The sequence below is a fragment of the Musca domestica genome, unplaced genomic scaffold (genome assembly GCF_030504385.1).
Source record: "Musca domestica strain aabys unplaced genomic scaffold, Musca_domestica.polishedcontigs.V.1.1 1512, whole genome shotgun sequence".
Taxonomy (NCBI): Eukaryota; Metazoa; Arthropoda; class Insecta; order Diptera; family Muscidae; genus Musca; species Musca domestica.
In genome coordinates, this window is record NW_026712209.1 from 2398 (window position 1) to 23118 (window position 20721).

Genomic DNA, 20721 nt, shown 5'->3' on the forward strand with positions numbered 1-20721 from the left:
CCTGGGAAAAATATTCTTTAAAAAATCCACGCCTTTGGTTAGTCCTTGAAAAAATATTTTTTAAAAAATCCACGCCTTTGGTTAGTCCTTGAAAAAATATTCTTTAAAAAATCCACCTTTGGTTAGTCCTGGAAAAAATATTTTTTAAAAAATCCACGCCTGTATTTGGTCCTTGAAAAAATATTCTTTAAAAAATCCACGCCTGTATTTGGTCCTTGAAAAAATATTCTTTAAAAAATCCACGCCTGTATTTGGTCCTGGGAAAAATATTCTTTAAAAAATCCACGCCTTTGGTTAGTCCTTGAAAAAATATTTTTTAAAAATCCACGCCTTTGGTTAGTCCTTGAAAAAATATTCTTTAAAAAATCCACGCCTGTGTTTGGTCCTTGAAAAAATATTCTTTAAAAAATCCACGCCTGTGTTTGGTCCTTCAAAAATCATTTTTTAAAAAATCCACGCCTGTGTTTGGCCCTTGAAAAAATATTCTTTAAAAAATCCACGCATGCGTTTGGTCCTTGAAAAAATATTTTTTAAAAATCCACGCATTTAATTAGTCGTTGAAAAAATATTTTTTAAAAATCCCCGCCTTTGGTGAGTCCTTGAAAAAATATTTTTTAAAAATCCAAGTCTTTGGTCAGTCCTTGAAAAAATATTTTTTAAAAATCCCCGCCTTTGGTGAGTCCTTGAAAAAATATTTTTTAAAAATCCAAGTCTTTGGTCAGTCCTTGAAAAAATATTTTTTAAAAATCCTCGCCTTTGGTGAGTCCTTGAAAAAATATTTTTTAAAAATCCACGCCTGTGTTCCTTGAGAAAATCCCCAAAAATACATTTTTCGTTAGTCATTTTTATTTTTTGTCAAAATCCTTGTTCCCCTGTGTTGCCTATGCCACCCCATTATTATCCTTTATCCTGTTTGCATAGAGAGCAAACTTGACTGGAAATGTCAATGGGCATCAAAACATTACAGGCGGCCATAAACTTCATTTTTTCGACATAGAAATGATAATTGACTGGCTGGTGACGGATTAGTTATAATTTGGCCCTTGGCCAAGAAGGACACTCGTTATCCTTTAGGAATTGTCAAACGGTTTTTTTTCTCTCGCAAGCAGTCGGTATTGTAATGCTATGGCCATAATGGCCTATCCGGATTTCAGGCCAGCCCAACCGGAGGCCATTCGTCGCCTCAATCAGAAATATTCTCATCGTGATTCCCAAAATCGCAGCTGTGCCAGTCGCAAGGAATATCTGCTCAAGCTGAAGGATGATCTCTTGGAGTTGTTGGCTGCCTTCAGTGAGAAGACCACGGTACATGGCATGGGACGGTTGTTCAATCGCAATGCCAATAAATATGAGAGGTGAGTGTGGAGTCGAGACTTGTGGTCAATAGAGGACGTTATAGGGTCCTTGGTTAGGTGGCTTTGAAAAGACTTAAAAAAATCGGAAAACGTTTTTGGTCTGCTACGGACTGATGTCCGAAAACTTAAACCTTGTTCGGAAGAATTTGATTATTTGAAATCTCTGTGGATGGACCTTAAGGATATTTTTATTAAAAGGAGGCTCATTTGATTTGGAGAGCGATTTAAATATAGTCCTCATTTAAGTCATTGCCTTGAACTACCTTCTCAAAAGGACTTCCTCTAACTCTGGCAGAAAACAAATGACACACTGCACCAGATTTTTTTGCAACTATTTCTATAAAAATGACATTTTGTCACGAAGCTAGCACATGGCTTTGCAAAAATGGTCGCGTGCCAATTATGCAGAATATATTTTTGAAAATTCTCAACACCTATTAAGAATGTTGTCAGGAAAAGGATATAAATAACAACAAATTAAATAGAACATTTCGCATATATGCAGATTCTCTAAGGGGTATTTTTTTAAGGACCAAACACAGGCGTGGATTTTTTAAAGAATATTTTCTCAGGGTCTACAAGAGGCGTGGATTTTTTAAAGAATATTTTTTCAAGGTCCACAAGAGGCGTGGATTTTTTAAAGAATATTTTTTTCAAGGACCAACCGATGCGTGGGTTTTTTAAAGAATATTTTTTTCAAGGACCAACCGATGCGTGGATTTTTTAAAGAATATTTTTTCAAGCTCTATATAAGGCGTGGATTTTTTAAGAATATTTTTTCAAGCTCTATATAAGGCGTGGATTTTTAAGAATATTTTTTCAAGCTCTATATAAGGCGTGGATTTTTTTAAGAATATTTTTTCAAGCTCTTTATAAGGCGTGGATTTTTTTAAGAATATTTTTTAAGCTCTTTATAAGGCGTGGCTTTTTTTAAGAATATTTTTTCAAGCTCTATATAAGGCGTGGATTTTTTAAAGAATATTTTTTCAACCTCTATATAAGGCGTGCAATTTTTTAAAAAATATTTTTTCAAGGACTACCAAAGGCGTGGATTTTTTAAAAAATATTTTTTCAAGGACTACCAAAGGCGTGGATTTTTTAAAAAATATTTTTTCAAGGACTACCAAAGGCGTGGATTTTTTAAAAATATTTTTTCAAGGACTACCAAAGGCGTGGATTTTTTAAAAAATATTTTTTCAAGGACTACCAAAGGCGTGGATTTTTTAAAAAATATTTTTTCAAGGACTACCAAAGGCGTGGATTTTTTAAAAAATATTTTTTCAAGGACTACCAAAGGCGTGGATTTTTTAAAAAATATTTTTTCAAGGACTACCAAAGGCGTGGATTTTTTAAAAAATATTTTTTCAAGGACTACCAAAGGCGTGGATTTTTTAAAAAATATTTTTTCAAGGACTACCAAAGGCGTGGATTTTTTAAAAAATATTTTTCAAGGACTACCAAAGGCGTGGATTTTTTAAAAATATTTTTTCAAGGACTACCAAAGGCGTGGATTTTTAAAAAATATTTTTTCAAGGACTACCAAAGGCGTGGATTTTTAAAATAATATTTTTTCAACGACCTCCCATTAAGGCGTGGATTTTTTAAAAAAATATTTTTTCAACGACCTCCCAGTAAGGCGTGGATTTTTTAAATAATATTTTTTCAACGACCTCCCAGTAAGGCGTGGATTTTTTAAAAAATATTTTTTAAAGAATATTTTTACAAGGACTACCAAAGGCGTGGATTTTTTAAAAAATATTTTTTAAATAATATTTTTTCAAGGACCTCCCAATAAGGCGTGGAATTTTTAAAAAATATTTTTTAAATAATATTTTTTCAAGGACCTCCCAGTAAGGCGTGGATTTTTTAAAAAATATTTTTTAAAGAATATTTTTACAAGGACTACCAAAGGCGTGGATTTTTTAAAAAATATTTTTTAAATAATATTTTTTCAAGGACCTCCCAGTAAGGCGTGGATTTTTTAAAAAATATTTTTTAAAAAATATTTTTTCAAGGACTACCAAAGGCGCGGATTTTTTAAAAAATATTTTTTCAAGGACTACCAAAGGCGTGGATTTTGTAAAAAATATTTTTTCAAGGACTACCAAAGGCGTGGATTTTTTAAAAAACATTTTTTCAAGGACTACCAAAGGCGTGGATTTTTTAAAAAATATTTTTTCAAGGACTACCAAAGGCGTGGATTTTTTAAATAATATTTTTTCAACGACCTCCCAGTAAGGCGTGGATTTTTTAAAAAAATATTTTTTCAACGACCTCCCAGTAAGGCGTGGATTTTTTAAAAAAATATTTTTTCAACGACCTCCCAGTAAGGCGTGGATTTTTTAAAAAAATATTTTTTCAACGACCTCCCAGTAAGGCGTGGATTTTTTAAAAAATATTTTTTAAATAATATTTTTTCAAGGACCTCCCAGTAAGGCGTGGATTTTTTAAAAAATATTTTTTAAAGAATATTTTTACAAGAACTACCAAAGGCGTGGATTTTTTAAAAAAATATTTTTAAATAATATTTTTTCAAGGACCTCCCAGTAAGGCGTGGATTTTTTAAAAAATATTTTTAAATAATATTTTTTCAAGGACCTCCCAGTAAGGCGTGGATTTTTTAAAAAATATTTTTTAAAGAATATTTTTACAAGGACTACCAAAGGCGTGGATTTTTAAAAAAAATATTCTTTAAATAATATTTTTTCAAGGACCTCCCAGTAAGGCGTGGATTTTTTAAAAAAATATTTTTTAAATAATATTTTTTCAAGGACCTCCCAGTAAGGCGTGGATTTTTTAAAAAATATTTTTTAAATAATATTTTTTCAAGGACCTCCCAGTAAGGTGTGGATTTTTTAAAAAATATTTTTTAAAGAATATTTTTACAAGGACTACCAAAGGCGTGGATTTTTTAAAAAATATTTTTTAAATAATATTTTTTCAAGGACCTCCCAGTAAGGCGTGGATTTTTTAAAAAATATTTTTTAAAGAATATTTTTACAAGGACTACCAAAGGCGTGGATTTTTTAAAAAATATTTTTTAAATAATATTTTTTCAAGGACCTCCCAGTAAGGCGTGCATTTTTTAAAAAATATTTTTTAAATAATATTTTTTCAAGGTCTATATAAGGCGTGGATTTTTTAAAAAATATTTTTTCAAGGACTACCAAAGGCGTGGATTTTTTAAAAAATATTTTTTCAAGGACTACCAAAGGCGTGGATTTTTTAAATAATATTTTTTCAACGACCTCCCAGTAAGGCGTGGATTTTTTAAAAAAATATTTTTTAAATAATATTTTTTCAAGGTCTATATAAGGCGTGGATTTTTTAAAAAATATTTTTTCAAGGTCTATATAAGGCGTGGATTTTTTTAAAAATATTTTTTCAAGCTCTATATAAGGCGTGGATTTTTTTAAGAATATTTTTTCAAGCTCTTTATAAGGAGTGGATTTTTTTAAGAATATTTTTTCAAGCTCTATATAAGGCGTGGATTTTTTAAAAAATATTTTTTCAAGGACTACCAAAGGCGTGGATTTTTTAAAAAATATTTTTTCAAGGACTACCAAAGGCGTGGATTTTTTAAAAAATATTTTTTCAAGGACTACCAAAGGCGTGGATTTTTTAAAAAATATTTTTTCAAGGACTACCAAAGGCGTGGATTTTTTAAAAAATATTTTTTCAAGGACTACCAAAGGCGTGGATTTTTTAAAAAATATTTTTTCAAGGACTACCAAAGGCGTGGATTTTTTAAAAAATATTTTTTCAAGGACTACCAAAGGCGTGGATTTTTTAAAAAATATTTTTTCAAGGACTACCAAAGGCGTGGATTTTTTAAAAATATTTTTTCAAGGACTACCAAAGGCGTGGATTTTTTAAAAAATATTTTTTCAAGGACTACCAAAGGCGTGGATTTTTTAAAAAATATTTTTTCAAGGACTACCAAAGGCGTGGAATTTTTAAAAAATATTTTTTCAAGGACTACCAAAGGCGTGGATTTTTTAAAAAATATTTTTTCAAGGACTACCACAGGCGTGGATTTTTTAAAAAATATTTTTTCAAGGACTACCAAAGGCGTGGATTTTTTAAAAAATATTTTTTCAAGGACTACCAAAGGCGTGGATTTTTTAAAAAATATTTTTTCAAGGACTACCAAAGGCGTGGATTTTTTAAAAAATATTTTTTCAAGGACTACCATAGGCGTGGATTTTTTAAAAAATATTTTTTCAAGGACTACCAAAGGCGTGGATTTTTTAAAAAATATTTTTTCAAGGACTACCAAAGGCGTGGATTTTTTAAAAAATATTTTTTCAAGGACTACCAAAGGCGTGGATTTTTTAAAAAATATTTTTTCAAGGACTACCAAAGGCGTGGATTTTTTAAAAAATATTTTTTCAAGGACTACCAAAGGCGTGGATTTTTTAAAAAATATTTTTTCAAGGACTACCAAAGGCGTGGATTTTTTAAAAATATTTTTTCAAGGACTACCAGAGGCGTGGATTTTTTAAAAAATATTTTTCAAGGACTACCAAAGGCGTGGATTTTTTAAAAAATATTTTTTCAAGGACTACCAAAGGCGTGGATTTTTTAAAAAATATTTTTTCAAGGACTACCAAAGGCGTGGATTTTTTAAAAAATATTTTTTCAAGGACTACCAAAGGCGTGGATTTTTTAAAAAATATTTTTTCAAGGACTACCAAAGGCGTGGATTTTTTAAAAAATATTTTTTCAAGGACTACCAAAGGCGTGGATTTTTTAAAAAATATTTTTTCAAGGACTACCAAAGGCGTGGATTTTTTAAAAAATATTTTTTCAAGGACTACCAAAGGCGTGGATTTTTTAAAAAATATTTTTTCAAGGACTACCAAAGGCGTGGATTTTTTTAAAAAATATTTTTTCAAGGACTACCAAAGGCGTGGATTTTTTAAAAAATATTTTTTCAAGGACTACCAAAGGCGTGGATTTTTTAAAAAATATTTTTCAAGGACTACTTAAGGCGTGGATTTTTTAAAAATATTTTTCAAGGACTACATAAGGCGTGGATTTTTTAAAAAATATTTTTCAAGGACTACCAAAGGCGTGGATTTTTTAAAAAATATTTTTCAAGGACTACCAAAGGCGTGGATTTTTTAAAAATATTTTTTCAAGGACTACCAAAGGCGTGGATTTTTTAAAAAATATTTTTTCAAGGACTACCAAGGGCGTGGATTTTTTAAAAAATATTTTTTCAAGGACTACCAAGGCGTGGATTTTTTAAAAATATTTTTTCAAGGACTACCAAGGCGTGGATTTTTTAAAAAATATTTTTTCAAGGACTACCAAAGGCGTGGATTTTTTAAAAAATATTTTTTCAAGGACTACCAAAGGCGTGGATTTTTTAAAAAAATATTTTTTCAAGGACTACCAAAGGCGTGGATTTTTTAAAAAATATTTTTTCAAGGACTACCAAAGGCGTGGATTTTTTAAAAAATATTTTTTCAAGGACTACCAAAGGCGTGGATTTTTTAAAAAAATATTTTTTCAAGGACTACCAAAGGCGTGGATTTTTAAAAAAATATTTTTTCAAGGACTACCAAAGGCGTGGATGTTTTAAAAAATATTTTTTCAAGGACTACCAAAGGCGTGGATTTTTTAAAAAATATTTTTTCAAGGACTACCAAAGGCGTGGATTTTTTAAGAATATTTTTTTTCGTTCGCGTTTTTATTTAAGAAAAATCTTTCCCCTCCTTTTTGCAGACTTTTCTGGCTGCTGACCCTCAGCCTGGCCGTCTTTGGTACCACCTATGTTTGCATTTTCCTCTCGGATCGTTTCAATGCCGGCAATCTGCAATCGATTGTCGACGACACCGGTGCCCCGGTCTATAAAATCCCCTTCCCCACCATCACCATTTGCAATGTGAATCGCCTGAATTGGCAACGCATCGATGAGGCCAAGGAACGTTTCTTGCCGGGCGTGACAGATAACGAAACGCTGAATCTCTTCGAATTGGTCATAGGACGCTATGATCGTATCGAATTCGCCTATTTCGATTTATTTGCCCCGCTGGAAAATCAAACCCTGCAGTTAGTGGCAAATGTGAATTTCTCGCTGGTCTATGAGTTTATGGCCTGGAACTGTGATGAGTTGCTGGAGGATTGCGTGTGGCGTCATCGTGAAATGAATTGCTGTGATATATTCCTGAAGCGGCGCAGCAAGAGTGGCATTTGTTGGAGTTTTAATAGCTTGGAGACGGAGGAGGGTAGGGAGAGGCAGAAAAATGATGCAAAATATCCTTGGCGTACGGGAAGTGCGGGTCCGCAAAGTGCCCTGACCGTTAAGGTGCTCATCAATCGGGAGAACCACTACAGCTCGGAGGTGGAGAAGGGGATTTTGGTGAGTTGGAGAGGGAGATATTTTTTTGAAATGGAATTTTAATTTTTCCGATTTTTAATATTTTTTAGGTTATGGTTTCGGAGCCCAAGGTCTGGCACCGGGAGCCATTTTTCATACCGGAAAACACGGACACCACGGTTGGCATAGATCCCACAATTTATTTCTATGACGAAAATACCAGGAGCTTGACATCGGCCCAGAGGCAGTGTGTGTTCCATGTGAGTATCAGGGGAATGTCCTTGAAAAAATATTTTTAAAAAAGTCCTGGAATCCTTAAAAAAATGTTTTTAACTAATTTTTGTTGATTTGAGGGGCCCTGAAAGAAAAATGCATTAAAAAATATTTTTTTTTCTGAAGGACGAACATCATCTCCATGACTTCAAGGTTTTGGAAGGTTTCGATTATATGATTGAGAATTGCCATGCTGAATGTCATCGAGGCTATTTGGAGAAGTACTGCAATTGCACCATGGATATCCTTTTTCCACCAGGTATTTTCGACCCCCTCCCCCTTTCATCTGAAAAAAAAAAAAAAAACTAAAATCATCGCTTTTTCCACAGGACAATACAAGCCCTGCCGCGTAACAGATTTGGTGTGCCTGGCACGTAACAATGGTAGGTGTACTCAGGCCAATAAAAAATGCTTATCTCCTCCTCCTCTTCTATTCCTGCTATAATTGATTTCCTCGCGCATTTCATCAATTTTCAGATTATTTCCGCTACACTCACCAAGAGGGCGCTGATGAATATGTTCGCCAAACCCACACCGGCATGAAGTGCAAATGCTTCAATAATTGCTATTCATTGCAGTACATGACCTATGTCCGACCGACATTTCTGCCACCGGATGTACGTGGCAATAAATCATATGTGGATTTGGATATCCACTTCCGATCGGAAACAATGATGGTTTATTGTACAAATTTGGTGTTTAGCTGGATTGATTTAATGGGTAAGTTGGAGGATGTTGAAATCGTTTTCTTATGGAAGGAATGGGAATTTTTAAAAATTATTTTTCCAAAGATAAACCAATGCGTTGATTTTTAAAAATTATTTTTCTGGACAAAAAACCTAGGCGTGGATTTTTAAAAATTATTTTTCTGGGCAAAAAACCTAGGCATGGATTTTTCAAAATTATTTTTCTGGGCAAAAAACTTAGGCATGGATTTTTAAAAATTAATTTTCTGGGTAAAAAAACTAAGCGTGTATTTTTAAAAATTATTTTTCTGGTCATAAAACCCAGGCGTGGATTTTTAAAAATTATTTTTTTCGGAGAAAACCATAGTCGTGGATTTTTAAAAATTACTTTTTTCGGAGAAAACCATAGGCGTGGATTTTTAAAAATTATTTTTCTGTGCAAAAACCTAGGCGTGGATTTTTAAAAATTATTTTTCTGTGCAAAAACCTAGTCGTGGATTTTTAAAAATTATTTTTTTCGGAGAAAACCATAGGCGTGGATTTTTAAAAATTATTTTTTTCGGAGAAAACCATAGGCGTGGATTTTTAAAAATTATTTTTTTCGGAGAAAACCATAGGCGTGGATTTTTAAAAATTATTTTTTTCGGAGAAAACCATAGGCGTGGATTTTTAAAAATTATTTTTTTCGGAGAAAACCATAGGCGTGGATTTTTAAAAATTATTTTTTTCGGAGAAAACCATAGGCGTGGATTTTTAAAAATTATTTTTTTCGGAGAAAACCATAGGCGTGGATTTTTAAAAATTATTTTTTTCGGAGAAAACCATAGGCGTGGATTTTTAAAAATTATTTTTTTCGGAGAAAACCATAGGCGTGGATTTTTAAAAATTATTTTTTTCGGTGAAAACCATAGGCGTGGATTTTTAAAATTATTTTTTTCGGAGAAAACCATAGGCGTGGATTTTTAAAAATTATTTTTTTCGGAGAAAACCATAGGCGTGGATTTTTAAAAATTATTTTTTTCGGAGAAAACCATAGGCGTGGATTTTTAAAAATTATTTTTTTCGGAGAAAACCATAGGCGTGGATTTTTAAAAATTATTTTTTTCGGAGAAAACCATAGGCGTGGATTTTTTAAAAATTATTTTTCTGGGCAAAAAACCTAGGCGTGGATTTTTTAAAAATTATTTTTCTGGGCAAAAAACCTAGGCGTGGATTTTTTAAAAATTATTTTTCTGGGCAAAAAACCTAGGCGTGGATTTTTAAAAATTATTTTTTTCGAAGAAAACTATTAAAACGCGAGGATTATAGGATTATAGAATTCGAGTTGATTTATTCTTCAATTTGTATGCGTAACAAATTATATGTGTTTCGTGCAAAGAATAGACAATGAATAAAATTTTCTTTCAATGACATATTCTCAATACAAAAAGCCAAAGCCTTCTTTATATAAGAATAGTAGTGGATTGCTTCGTTTCCACAACACCTCCCCTCGAAGTAAATACACTACTGTCCTTGATTATCTAAACCCAAGTTTTTCGAACAAAAGTTATGCTTGTTTCTGTTGAGTCCTTTTGTCAGCAAGTCAGCAGGCATATTCTCCGTTGAGAGATATTTAAGTGATATTTCTTTATTTTTGACACAATCGCGTACGAAATGTTGACGAATATCAATATGTTTTGTACGGGCGCTGTATCCGAAATTTTGTGCAAGTTTTTGAGCACTTTGACTGTCATTATACAGAATGACATCACCTGTATTCAAACCAATACTCTTCAAAATTTCTTTCAAGTAAAGAGCCTCTTTAGTTGCCTCCGTTATAGCAATATATTCAGCCTCTGTACTGGAAAGCGAAACCGTTCTCTGTTTTCGTGCTTCCCAACTAATTGCACCTCCAGCCAGTATAAATGCATAGCCAGAATATGAACGACGATCGGACATATTTCCACCCCAATCGGCGTCGACTAATCCAAATAAATATGTATTCGTTTTCTTGTATGAAAGCCCACAATCAAGAGTTCCTTTCAAATACCTCAGTATTCTTTTAACTGCTTTCCAATGTTCTTCGCTGTAGTTTGTATTGAACTGACTCATAAAATTTACCGCATATGCAATATCAGGCCGCGTTGTGACTGCTAAAAACGTTAATGCACCTATTAACTTCTGATATGGATACTTAGACATGGTTACTTTACACATTTTTGACGGTACTGCCAATTTGCAATTTGCTTCCATGGGCGTCGAGGAGGGTTTACAATCTGTCATACCAAAACGATCAAGTAACAATTCGGCGTACTTACGTTGAGACAGAAACACCTCATTTAAATCACAATTTTGTTCAAATGTTATCCCCAAACATTCCTTTACTTGACCAATATCCTTCATATCAAACGACTTGGATAGTGACAACTTTATGGAGTTTATCCATTTCGGATCATTGGAAGCCAACAATAAGTCGTCAACATATATGGAAATCAATAAAATCTTATTCCCTTCTCTTTTCGAGAATAAACACGGATCCTGCGCACATGGTTTCAGACCTAATGATTTCAATTCCGCTGTCAATTTGTAGTACCACATGAGACCAGATTGGCGCAAACCATATAAAGCTTTATTTAGCTTACAAACAGGATATTTCTTATTCTTCAAATCTTTAAGCCATCTGCAACCAATTTCTTTTGCCTCTTCGCTGCATTTCTTAAAAGATTTATCATCTTTCATTCTTGACAGCATTGGTTCTAGTTCATCGGGAACTTGCATGTATACGTTTTCATCTAACTCCATTTCCAGATTAAATTCTGCTGCTAAAGCTGCCAAAAGTCTAATTGACGATGATCGCGCAACTGGAGAGTAGGTTTCGTGGAAATCTTCACCGGGTCGTTGTGCATATCCTTTTGCCACTAATCGTACTTTTTTCTTCCCGTCTCCTTTTGTTCGAAATACCAATCGACTTCCCACAACAGTCCTTTCAGGCGGTTTCTCAACTATTTCCCAAGTATTGTTCTTAATTTGGGACATATATTCGTCTTCTATAGCCTTTTCCCATTCATTTGCATCTGGGCTTTTTAATGCTTCATCTATTGTTGTCGGATCACTTTGATTAGACAAATATGCGAACTCACACTCTTCGAACGTTTCATCCTCTGTAAGCCCATGCTGATCCGTTTCCTCATTATTTTGCTCTTTATGGAATAATTTTCTTGGTCTTCCCCTTTTTCCATCTCTTTCAAGTTTCGGACGTCCTCTGGATCTCTTTTGAGTTCGTGCAATTTCAATTATTGTTTCGTTTTCAACGTCACTTGACATACCTTCATTTGAAGTTTCCTCTTGTTGCTCGTATCCTGGAGTCTTATCTTCATACTCAATTTCAATTTCATCGCATGGCCTAGTTTCGTAGAAGCCATCATAGGACTTTCCAAATCCACTCTCATTTATAAATTTGACGTCTCTACTGATAATAACATCTCCTTTCCGCGGACACCACATACGATAGGCTTTTGACTCTGAGGAATAGCCCACAAAAACACACAATTCAGATCTTGATTCAAATTTAGATTTGGCCTTCTTATTTAAAACATAACCCTTGGAACCAAATACTTGCATGTGCATCAGGGTAGGTTTCTTATCTGTCCACACTTTGTACGGTATTTCTCCTGTAGCTGAAGTAACACATCGATTTCTAATATAACAGGCAGTATTTATAGCTTCGGCCCAAAATGATGACGGTGCACCAGCATGTTTCATCATACACCTGGCCATCTCCACAAGTGTTCTGTTTTTACGTTCTGCCATACCATTCTGTTGTGGCGTGTATGGGGTGCTAAGTCGTCGTTTTATGCCACATTTCTCCAAATATGTGTCGAATTCCCGATTACAGTATTCCTTACCGTTATCCGACTGAAGCGCCTTGATTCTACGACCAGTCAAATTTTCAGCATACGTTTTGAATTTCTGAAAAACTGAAAGTACTTCCGACTTGTGGCTTAGAAAATATACTTCGCACCAGCGAGATTTTTCATCAATAAAAGTTACAAAATATTTTGCACCACCATTCGACTCATTTCTCATCGGTCCGCAAACGTCACTATGTATTATTTCAAGCAAATCTGTACACGTTTTGTGTTCATTCTTTGGAAATTTTTCCCGCGTTTGCTTTTCACTGAGGCACACCTCACAGGGTGATAATTTTAGATCACTTCTGAATTTCAAACCATAAACTGCGTCACTCTTTGCCATTTCTTTTAAATCTCTTTCATTAATGTGGCCCATTTTATAATGCCACTCATCCAGTTCATTCTTAGGTTCAACAATATTCACAGAATTTTCCAGGTTTTGAATATAGTACAAGTTTCCGACTCTTTCAGCTGTTAAAATCACCTTATTGCCTTTGCCGATTACAACTGCATCGTTTTTGCGAAATCTTACCTCGTAACCTTTGTCTGTTATTTTTGACACAGACAGCAAGTTCGTTCTTAAATCGGTTACATAAAGAACGTCTTTTAATTCCAAATTTGTTTCCGAACCTCTATTATTTACTGAAACTTCAACGTTTCCGATTCCACTAATTTTTGTACAATTATTATTTGCCAAGTTCAAAGTCTGATCCACTGCCGACATATTTTTAAAATTGTCTTTATTGGCAGTCATATGCGATGTACAACCACTGTCCAAACACCATTTTGATTTCAAATCAGGACACAAACAAACTGTTTCCTTTGTCATCAATGACACATTCGGTTTTCTATTTTCTTCCACTTTTTGTGTACTATGAACATTCTTACCGGTTTTAGATTTACAGTTTTTCGCGAAATGTCCGACTTTTCCGCACTTAAAACATCCATTATTTTGCTTAGGTTTCGTTTGTCTATCTTTAGGTTGATATTTCTTAGCATAAAGGACATTGGACGCATCACTATTCTCTTTCGACTTTCTTGATTCAGATTCTTCTAAAATTTTAACACGCAAAACTTCTGGTTTCGGTAATTCATCGCGAGTCTCTAAAGCACATCGAAAAGTTTCGAACGATTCCGGAAGACTATACAATAGTAAAATTGCCAAGAGCTCGTCTCCTATTGCAACTCCGATTTCTTTTAATTTTGCCACGGCATCGAAAAAATCGTTTAAGTGATCACGAACTTTATCACTTTCGCGCATTCGAGACAATGCCACTCTTTTCAACAATGTTGCTTTTCGCGCAGGTCCTTTCGATTGATACGTAGACTCCAATCGCAACCAAATTTCTCTTGCACTTTCACATTCCGCTATTAACCCCAGTTCGGAGGGACTCATTGCCAGCATTATATCTGCCGCTGCCTTTTGGTCTTGCCTTTTCCAAGCAACTGCTGCAATTTCTTCTCTGGGGCATTCGCCATTTCCGTCGACATATCCCCACAAATCGTTTTTCACCAAAATAGCACGCATCTGCAGTTTCCATGTGTCGTAGTTTTCCGCGTTTAGCGGTTCTATACGTACCATACCAGCCATTTTCCAGTCGAACAAATCCTTTGATTCAAAATTCTAATCCTTTAAAATTATTGCAACTTAATAGATTTTGATTAATTCGCAGTTATTTTGCCTCTTCTGGGCCCATAACCTATTAAAACGCGAGGATTATAGGATTATAGAATTCGAGTTGATTTATTCTTCAATTGGCATGAGTAACAAATTATATGTGTTTCGTGCAAAGAATAGACAATGAATAAAATTTTCTTTCAATGACATATTCTCAATACAAAAAGCCAAAGCCTTCTTTATATAAGAATAGTAGTGGATTGCTTCGTTTCCACAACAAAAACCATAGGCGTGGATTTTTAAAAATTATTTTTTTCGAAGAAAACCATAGGCGTGGATTTTTAAAAATTATTTTTCTGGCCAAAAACCTAGGCGTGGATTTTTAAAAATTATTTTTTTCGGAGAAAATCATAGGCGTGGAACTTTAAAAATTATTTTTTTCGGAGAAAACCATAGGCGTGGAACTTTAAAAATTATTTTTTTCGGAGAAAACCATAGGCGTGGAATTTTAAAAATTATTTTTCTGTGGAAAAACCTTGGCGTGGATTTTTAAAAATTATTTTTTTCGGAGAAAACCATAGGCGTGGAATTTTAAAAATTATTTTTTTTCGGAGAAAACCATGTTGGAAAAACACTTTGTTTGAAAATACTTTGTTTTAATTTATTTCAACAAACATATTCTTCTTTGAAAAGCTTTGTGATTTTCTAGTTTGAAAATGTCAAACATTTTTATTTGTATAATTGTCTTGTTCTGAATTTCAATTTGTTAACAACAATTTGTTTCTTAATAAATATTCTATAAAATTGAATATCGTTGTGCGTTCCGCTTAAAAGGCAGATATATACGGGGAAATCTTTCCGATAATAAGAAGAGGAAAAACTATGTATTTCCCAATAGGTTATGGGCCCAGGGCGTTGTGGTCTATTTTAAGCGGAATTGGATTTTGTGGTTAACGCAAGAACATAGAAAAGAATTGCCATGGCGACGTCTCCAATGTTCCAGATTGAGAAGCTAGATGAACATAACTATGAGACATGGTCCGTGCAAATGCGCAGTGTGCTAATTCACACAGGATGCTGGAAACATGTAAATGGTGATGCGAAGAAAATCCCGAATTTGACTGCAGAACAACAACAAGCATGGGATGATGTTGATGAAAAGGCTCTTGCTTCTTTGACTCTTTGTGTGAAGCCTTCGCAGCTGAACTATATCAAGAATTGCAGTACGTCAAATGATGCCTGGGAAAAGCTAAAGGATGTGTATAAACATAGTGGTCCTATGCAAAAAGTGTCATTGTATAAGAAGCTATTAAATCTCAGCATGAAGGACAGCTCAAATATGTCTGAATATTTGAACAAATTCTCTAGTATTTCAGATCAATTGGCAGAAGCTGGTATACAAATCCAGGAGGAACTTTTGGTAATAATCCTATTGTCGAGTTTGGAAAAGGATTTTGACAATTTTGTAATTGCCATGGAAACAAGGGACAGTCTTCCTACGCTTATGGTTCTAAAACAGAAATTGCTGGAAGAATGGGATCGGCGAGAACAAAGTACAAATGGAAGCGTATCTACAAATCAGCAAGCATTCGGAGCTGTTGGTGTCAAGGCAAAAAAAAAAATGGTGGTAAGAAAGGTGATCGAAGAAATGAAAAGGGTGCATGTTTTGTTTGTGGTAAAAAAGGTCACTACGCTAACAAATGCAAGTTCAAAGATGGTGAACATAAATCATTCACAGTAATCGCTGTTGCAGCCGGAACGCAAACAGAAAATGATTTAATGCAATGGTGTGTCGACAGTGGAGCGACAAGCCATATGTGCTCCATGAAGAATTATTTTACAAGTCTTGAAGATTCAGAAGAGACCATTATGTTAGCAGACAAGAAAGTCATCCAAGCCAAAGGAAAAGGATTCGTCGAATTGCGAGTAAACGGATGCAAGATTAAACTGAAGAATGTAATCTATTGTCCTGAATTGAATGGAAACTTTATTTCCGTAAACAAGATGGTTGAAAATGGATGTTCGGTGAATTTTTTCAAAAATGGTGCTGTGATTACGGATGAAGGCCGTACACTTTTTAGAGCTGCCAGGAAAAATGATTTGTTCGTCTTCGATGCTCAACCTGTAAGTAACCAAATTTTTTCTATTAATACTTCCGATAGTCTATGGCATAGAAGATTTGGCCACCTAAATTATCAAAACCTGAAAGAGTTATCTTCTAAGAATTTGGTCAATGGCATGACATTCAATTCACACAGTGGCGAGAAATGTGATGTGTGCATGATTGGGAAAATCCACGCTGCATCTTTTCCCAAACAATCGGAGAGAAAATCAAAGGAACTGCTTGAAGTAATTCATTCCGACGTATGTGGTCCGATGAAAGTTGATTCTGTAGGTGGATCAAAGTACTTCGTGACATTTATTGATGATAAATCCCGCAGAATATTCACATATTTTATGAAGAAAAAGTCAGAAGTTTTCGAAAAGTTTAAGACATTCAAAGCCATGGTGGAGTTGCAAACTGGTTGCAAAATTAAAGCATTAAGAAGCGATAATGGTGGAGAATATCTTTCCAACGAATTTAACAAGTACCTTGAAACTAATGGAATTAAACGACAATTAACTGTTCCCTACACCCCACAACAAAATGGTGTAGCGGAGAGAGCAAATCGTACATTAGTTGAAATGGGACGTTGTCTTCTTATTGAATCAGGGCTTGATCAAAGATTGTGGGCCGAAGCGGTTGCCACTGCAACATATCTAAGAAATAGAAGTCCGTCAAAAAGTTTGGAAAATACTACTCCAATGGAGGTATGGTCTGGGCGGAAACCAAGTGTTAATCATTTGAGAGTTTTTGGTTCTAAAGCTGTTGCGCTGAACAAAAACGCAAGAGGAAAATTTCAAGAAAAAGGCGAGAAAATGGTCATGGTTGGATACTCATTAGTGTCTAAAGCCAATAGGCTCTACGATCCTAAATCTGAAAAAGTTATGGAAAGACGGGACGTCATTTTTGATGAAGATAAGGCATTAGAAAAATCACAAGAGCAAACACCAGAATTGTATTTTTATGTGCCACCTGAAAATTTTGAATCTCTGGAATCTACCGAAGTGGAAGAAACACAGAAAATTAATATAGAACTCAATGAGGAACATTCAAGTTCGGATGACAATTTTCAAGATACAGAAGATTTTTTCGGATTTACTTCTTCAGATGAGCAAGAAAATCCTGAACCTGCAACTGTTCAAAGAGGAAGAGGTAGACCAAAGATTATTAGAATTGGTAAACCTGGTCGACCCCGAAAAGAACATAACTTACTGAATAATGTGGTGGAGGATGGTATTCCTAAAACGTATAAAGAAGCAACATCCAGTAAATTATCTGCTAAATGGAAACAAGCCATGGAAAATGAAATGTTATCACACCATCAAAATAATACGTGGACAATGCAAGATCTTCCGCATGGATGTAAGGCAATCAATTGCAAATGGGTTTTTGCAATCAAGAAAAATAGGAAAGGACAGGTGGAGCGACATAAGGCACGGCTAGTCGCTAAAGGTTGTAGTCAGAAATTCGGCATAGACTACAATGAAACATTTTCGCCAGTGGTAAGATATTCCACTATTCGAATGTTACTAGCTTTAGCGGTAGAACACAAAATGCATTTAGATCAACTAGATGTAGTCACGGCGTATTTAAACGGAGAATTGCACGAAGAAATCTATATGCGTCAGCCAGAAGGATTTATCGATGAAAAAAACAAAAATAAAGTTCTGCGCTTAAACAAATCCCTTTATGGCCTTAAACAAGCGGGTCGGGAATGGAACTTAACGCTAAATAACTTTCTGTGCAAGATAGGATTTCTCAGATGTGACAACGAACCTTGTATGTATAAATCAAATCGAAACGGTCATTTGATGTTAATAGCTGTCTATGTGGATGATTTAATAGTTGGATGTGAAAATGAAAACGAAATTTTGAAACTTAAGGAAGAAATTGCAACCAATTTCGATGTGACTGATAAAGGACTGTTAGAGCACTTCCTAGGAATGGAGTTTCATCGAGATGGAAAAACCGGTGAAATTAAAATATCTCAAACTAATTTCATAAACGAAATGTTAAAGGAGTACGGTATGGAGAATTGTAGACCAGTTTCAGTGCCACTGACTCCTGGTTTTCAAAGTAATTGTGAAGGTGAATGCAGGAAAATAGATCCCACCGAATACCAATCTTTGATCGGTTCCCTGCTTTACTTGGCTCTGACAACTCGCCCTGATATACTCCATTCAGTTACCAAGCTTTCGCAAAGAAATGCGGATCCACACTTAGAACATTGGACAGCAGCAAAACACATTCTAAGATATTTAAAAGGTACTAAAGATATGAAACTTCACTTTAGTTGTGGAAATGGCAAACTCATTGGTTACGCAGATGCTGATTGGGGAGGATGTACTGCAGATAGAAAGTCATATTCTGGATCAGTATTTTTTATTGGAAATTGTGTGATTTCTTGGGAATCCAAGAAACAAGATATTGTCGCTTTGAGCAGTACCGAAGCAGAGTATGTGTCAACTTCTAACGCATCGAAGGAAGCTGTATATTTAAGTCGATTACATCACGAACTGGGATTTCTGCAAGAAAACCGCGTTCCTATCAATGTCGACAATCAAGGTGCTTTGCAATTGGCATATAACCCGGTTCATCATAAACGGACAAAACATGTGGACATCAAATACCATCACATAAGAGATTTAATAAAATCAAATACAATAAAATTGGTTTATTGTCCAACGAATGATATGGTTGCCGACATATTTACAAAAAACCTAGCAAAGTCGAAACATCAAAAATTTGTCAGTCTAATCAATTTGAAGTAAATCAAAACGGGAAGAATATGCATGTTGTGGTGGAGTGTTGGAAAAACACTTTGTTTGAAAATACTTTGTTTTAATTTATTTCAACAAACATATCCTTCTTTGAAAAGCTTTGTGATTTTCTAGTTTGAAAATGTCAAACAATTTAATTGTATAATTGTCTTGTTCTGAATTTCAATTTGTTAACAACAATTTGTTTCTTAATAAATATTCTATAAAATTGAATATCGTTGTGCGTTCCGCTTAAAAGGCAGATATATACGGGGAAATCTTTCCGATAATAAGAAGAGGAAAAACTATATATTTCCCAATAAACCATAGGCGTGGAATTTTAAAAATTATTTTTCTGTGGAAAAACCTAGGCGTGGATTTTTAAAAATTATTTTTTTCGCGGAAAAACTTAGGCCTGGATTTTTAAAAATTATTTTTCTGGGCAAAAACCTAGGCGTGGATTTTTAAAAATTATTTTTCTGTGGAAAAACCTAGGCGTGGATTTTTAAAAATTATTTTTCAGTGGAAAAACCTAGGCGTGGATTTTTAAAAATTATTTTTTTCGGAGAAAACCATAGGCGTGGAATTTTAAAAATTATTTTTTTCGGAGAAAACCATAGGCGTGGAATTTTAAAAATTATTTTTTTCGGAGAAAACCATAGGCGTGGATTTTTAAAAATAATTTTTTCTGACAATAAACCAGGCTTGGATTTTAAAATATTTTTTTCTGACAATAAACCTAGGCTTGGATTTTAAAAATAATTTTTTCTGACAATAAGCCTAGACGTGGATTTTTAAAAATACTTTTTTCTGACAATAAGCCTAGACGTGGATTTTTAAAAATAATTTTATCTGAAAATAAACCTAGGGGTGGATTTTTAAAAATTATTTTTCTTTAAGTTTTTCCTATTATTTCTTATTTTACTAATTTTCTCTTTTTTTCAGTTGCCTTTGGCGGCATTGCGGGTCTTTTCATGGGCTGCTCGCTAATCAGTGCCGTGGAAGTCTTCTATTTTCTCTTCATTCAAATACCCACATTTGCCTATCGGGAATATCAGGCCAGGCAGGAATTGCGCCGGAATGAAGCCCAACAGCAGTTCAATCAGAATATTATGCAAAGCAGTAACAATAACGGCAGCAGCAACAACAACATCACAAATATTTATAGGAGACCATCGGATTATTATGAGGCGGATCGGAAACTTTTTGCAAAAAATCGCATATCCATTGTGGAGAATATGAATAAAAATTATATAAACTCACACTATTTGTCAAATAATAAAAATAATCAATATTGAAAAAATTCGAAAAAAATATCGAAAATTATTTTTTAGGTTGAGGGATTTTTAATGTGGGGAGGGGAAAGGGGGGGGGGTCTACCTGAGTTGACTAAATTTTCCAATCTAAAAACACATTTATTTTATATCCGGCATTTGTCTCCCTAATTTTATATCTCAATACGTAAAAGGTCCTTTATTAACCTTCAATTCGTCCCGGAGGTCCTTCAATCTCCTCCAAAGTGCGAAGCCAATTTATTTACTGCTCCTTGTGGAAAGTGTAAAAATAAAACAAATTGCTGTCAATTTGTCACTTAACTTCAACTAGTTGCCGCTTTTCGTCCGTCTGTGACTTCTCAATTTTTCTTTTTGCCACTTCTAGCTGTCTTGGCAGTGCTCTGTGACGGATGTCTTTATATCGGTCAAAGACT

General features: G+C 34.2%; 1 protein-coding gene across 1 annotated transcript; it reads left to right on the plus strand.

The window, feature by feature from the left end:
- Positions 1-1063: 1063 nt before the first annotated feature.
- Positions 1064-20283, plus strand: LOC101888387 (pickpocket protein 19-like; the record flags this gene model as incomplete). The annotated part of the gene is made up of 7 exons (XM_059119866.1): positions 1064-1355; positions 7089-7725; positions 7794-7943; positions 8083-8215; positions 8286-8339; positions 8434-8676; positions 19959-20283. Coding segments are annotated over exons 1-7 (1772 nt in total), but the record flags the coding sequence as incomplete, so codon positions are not given.
- Positions 20284-20721: the final 438 nt, after the last annotated feature.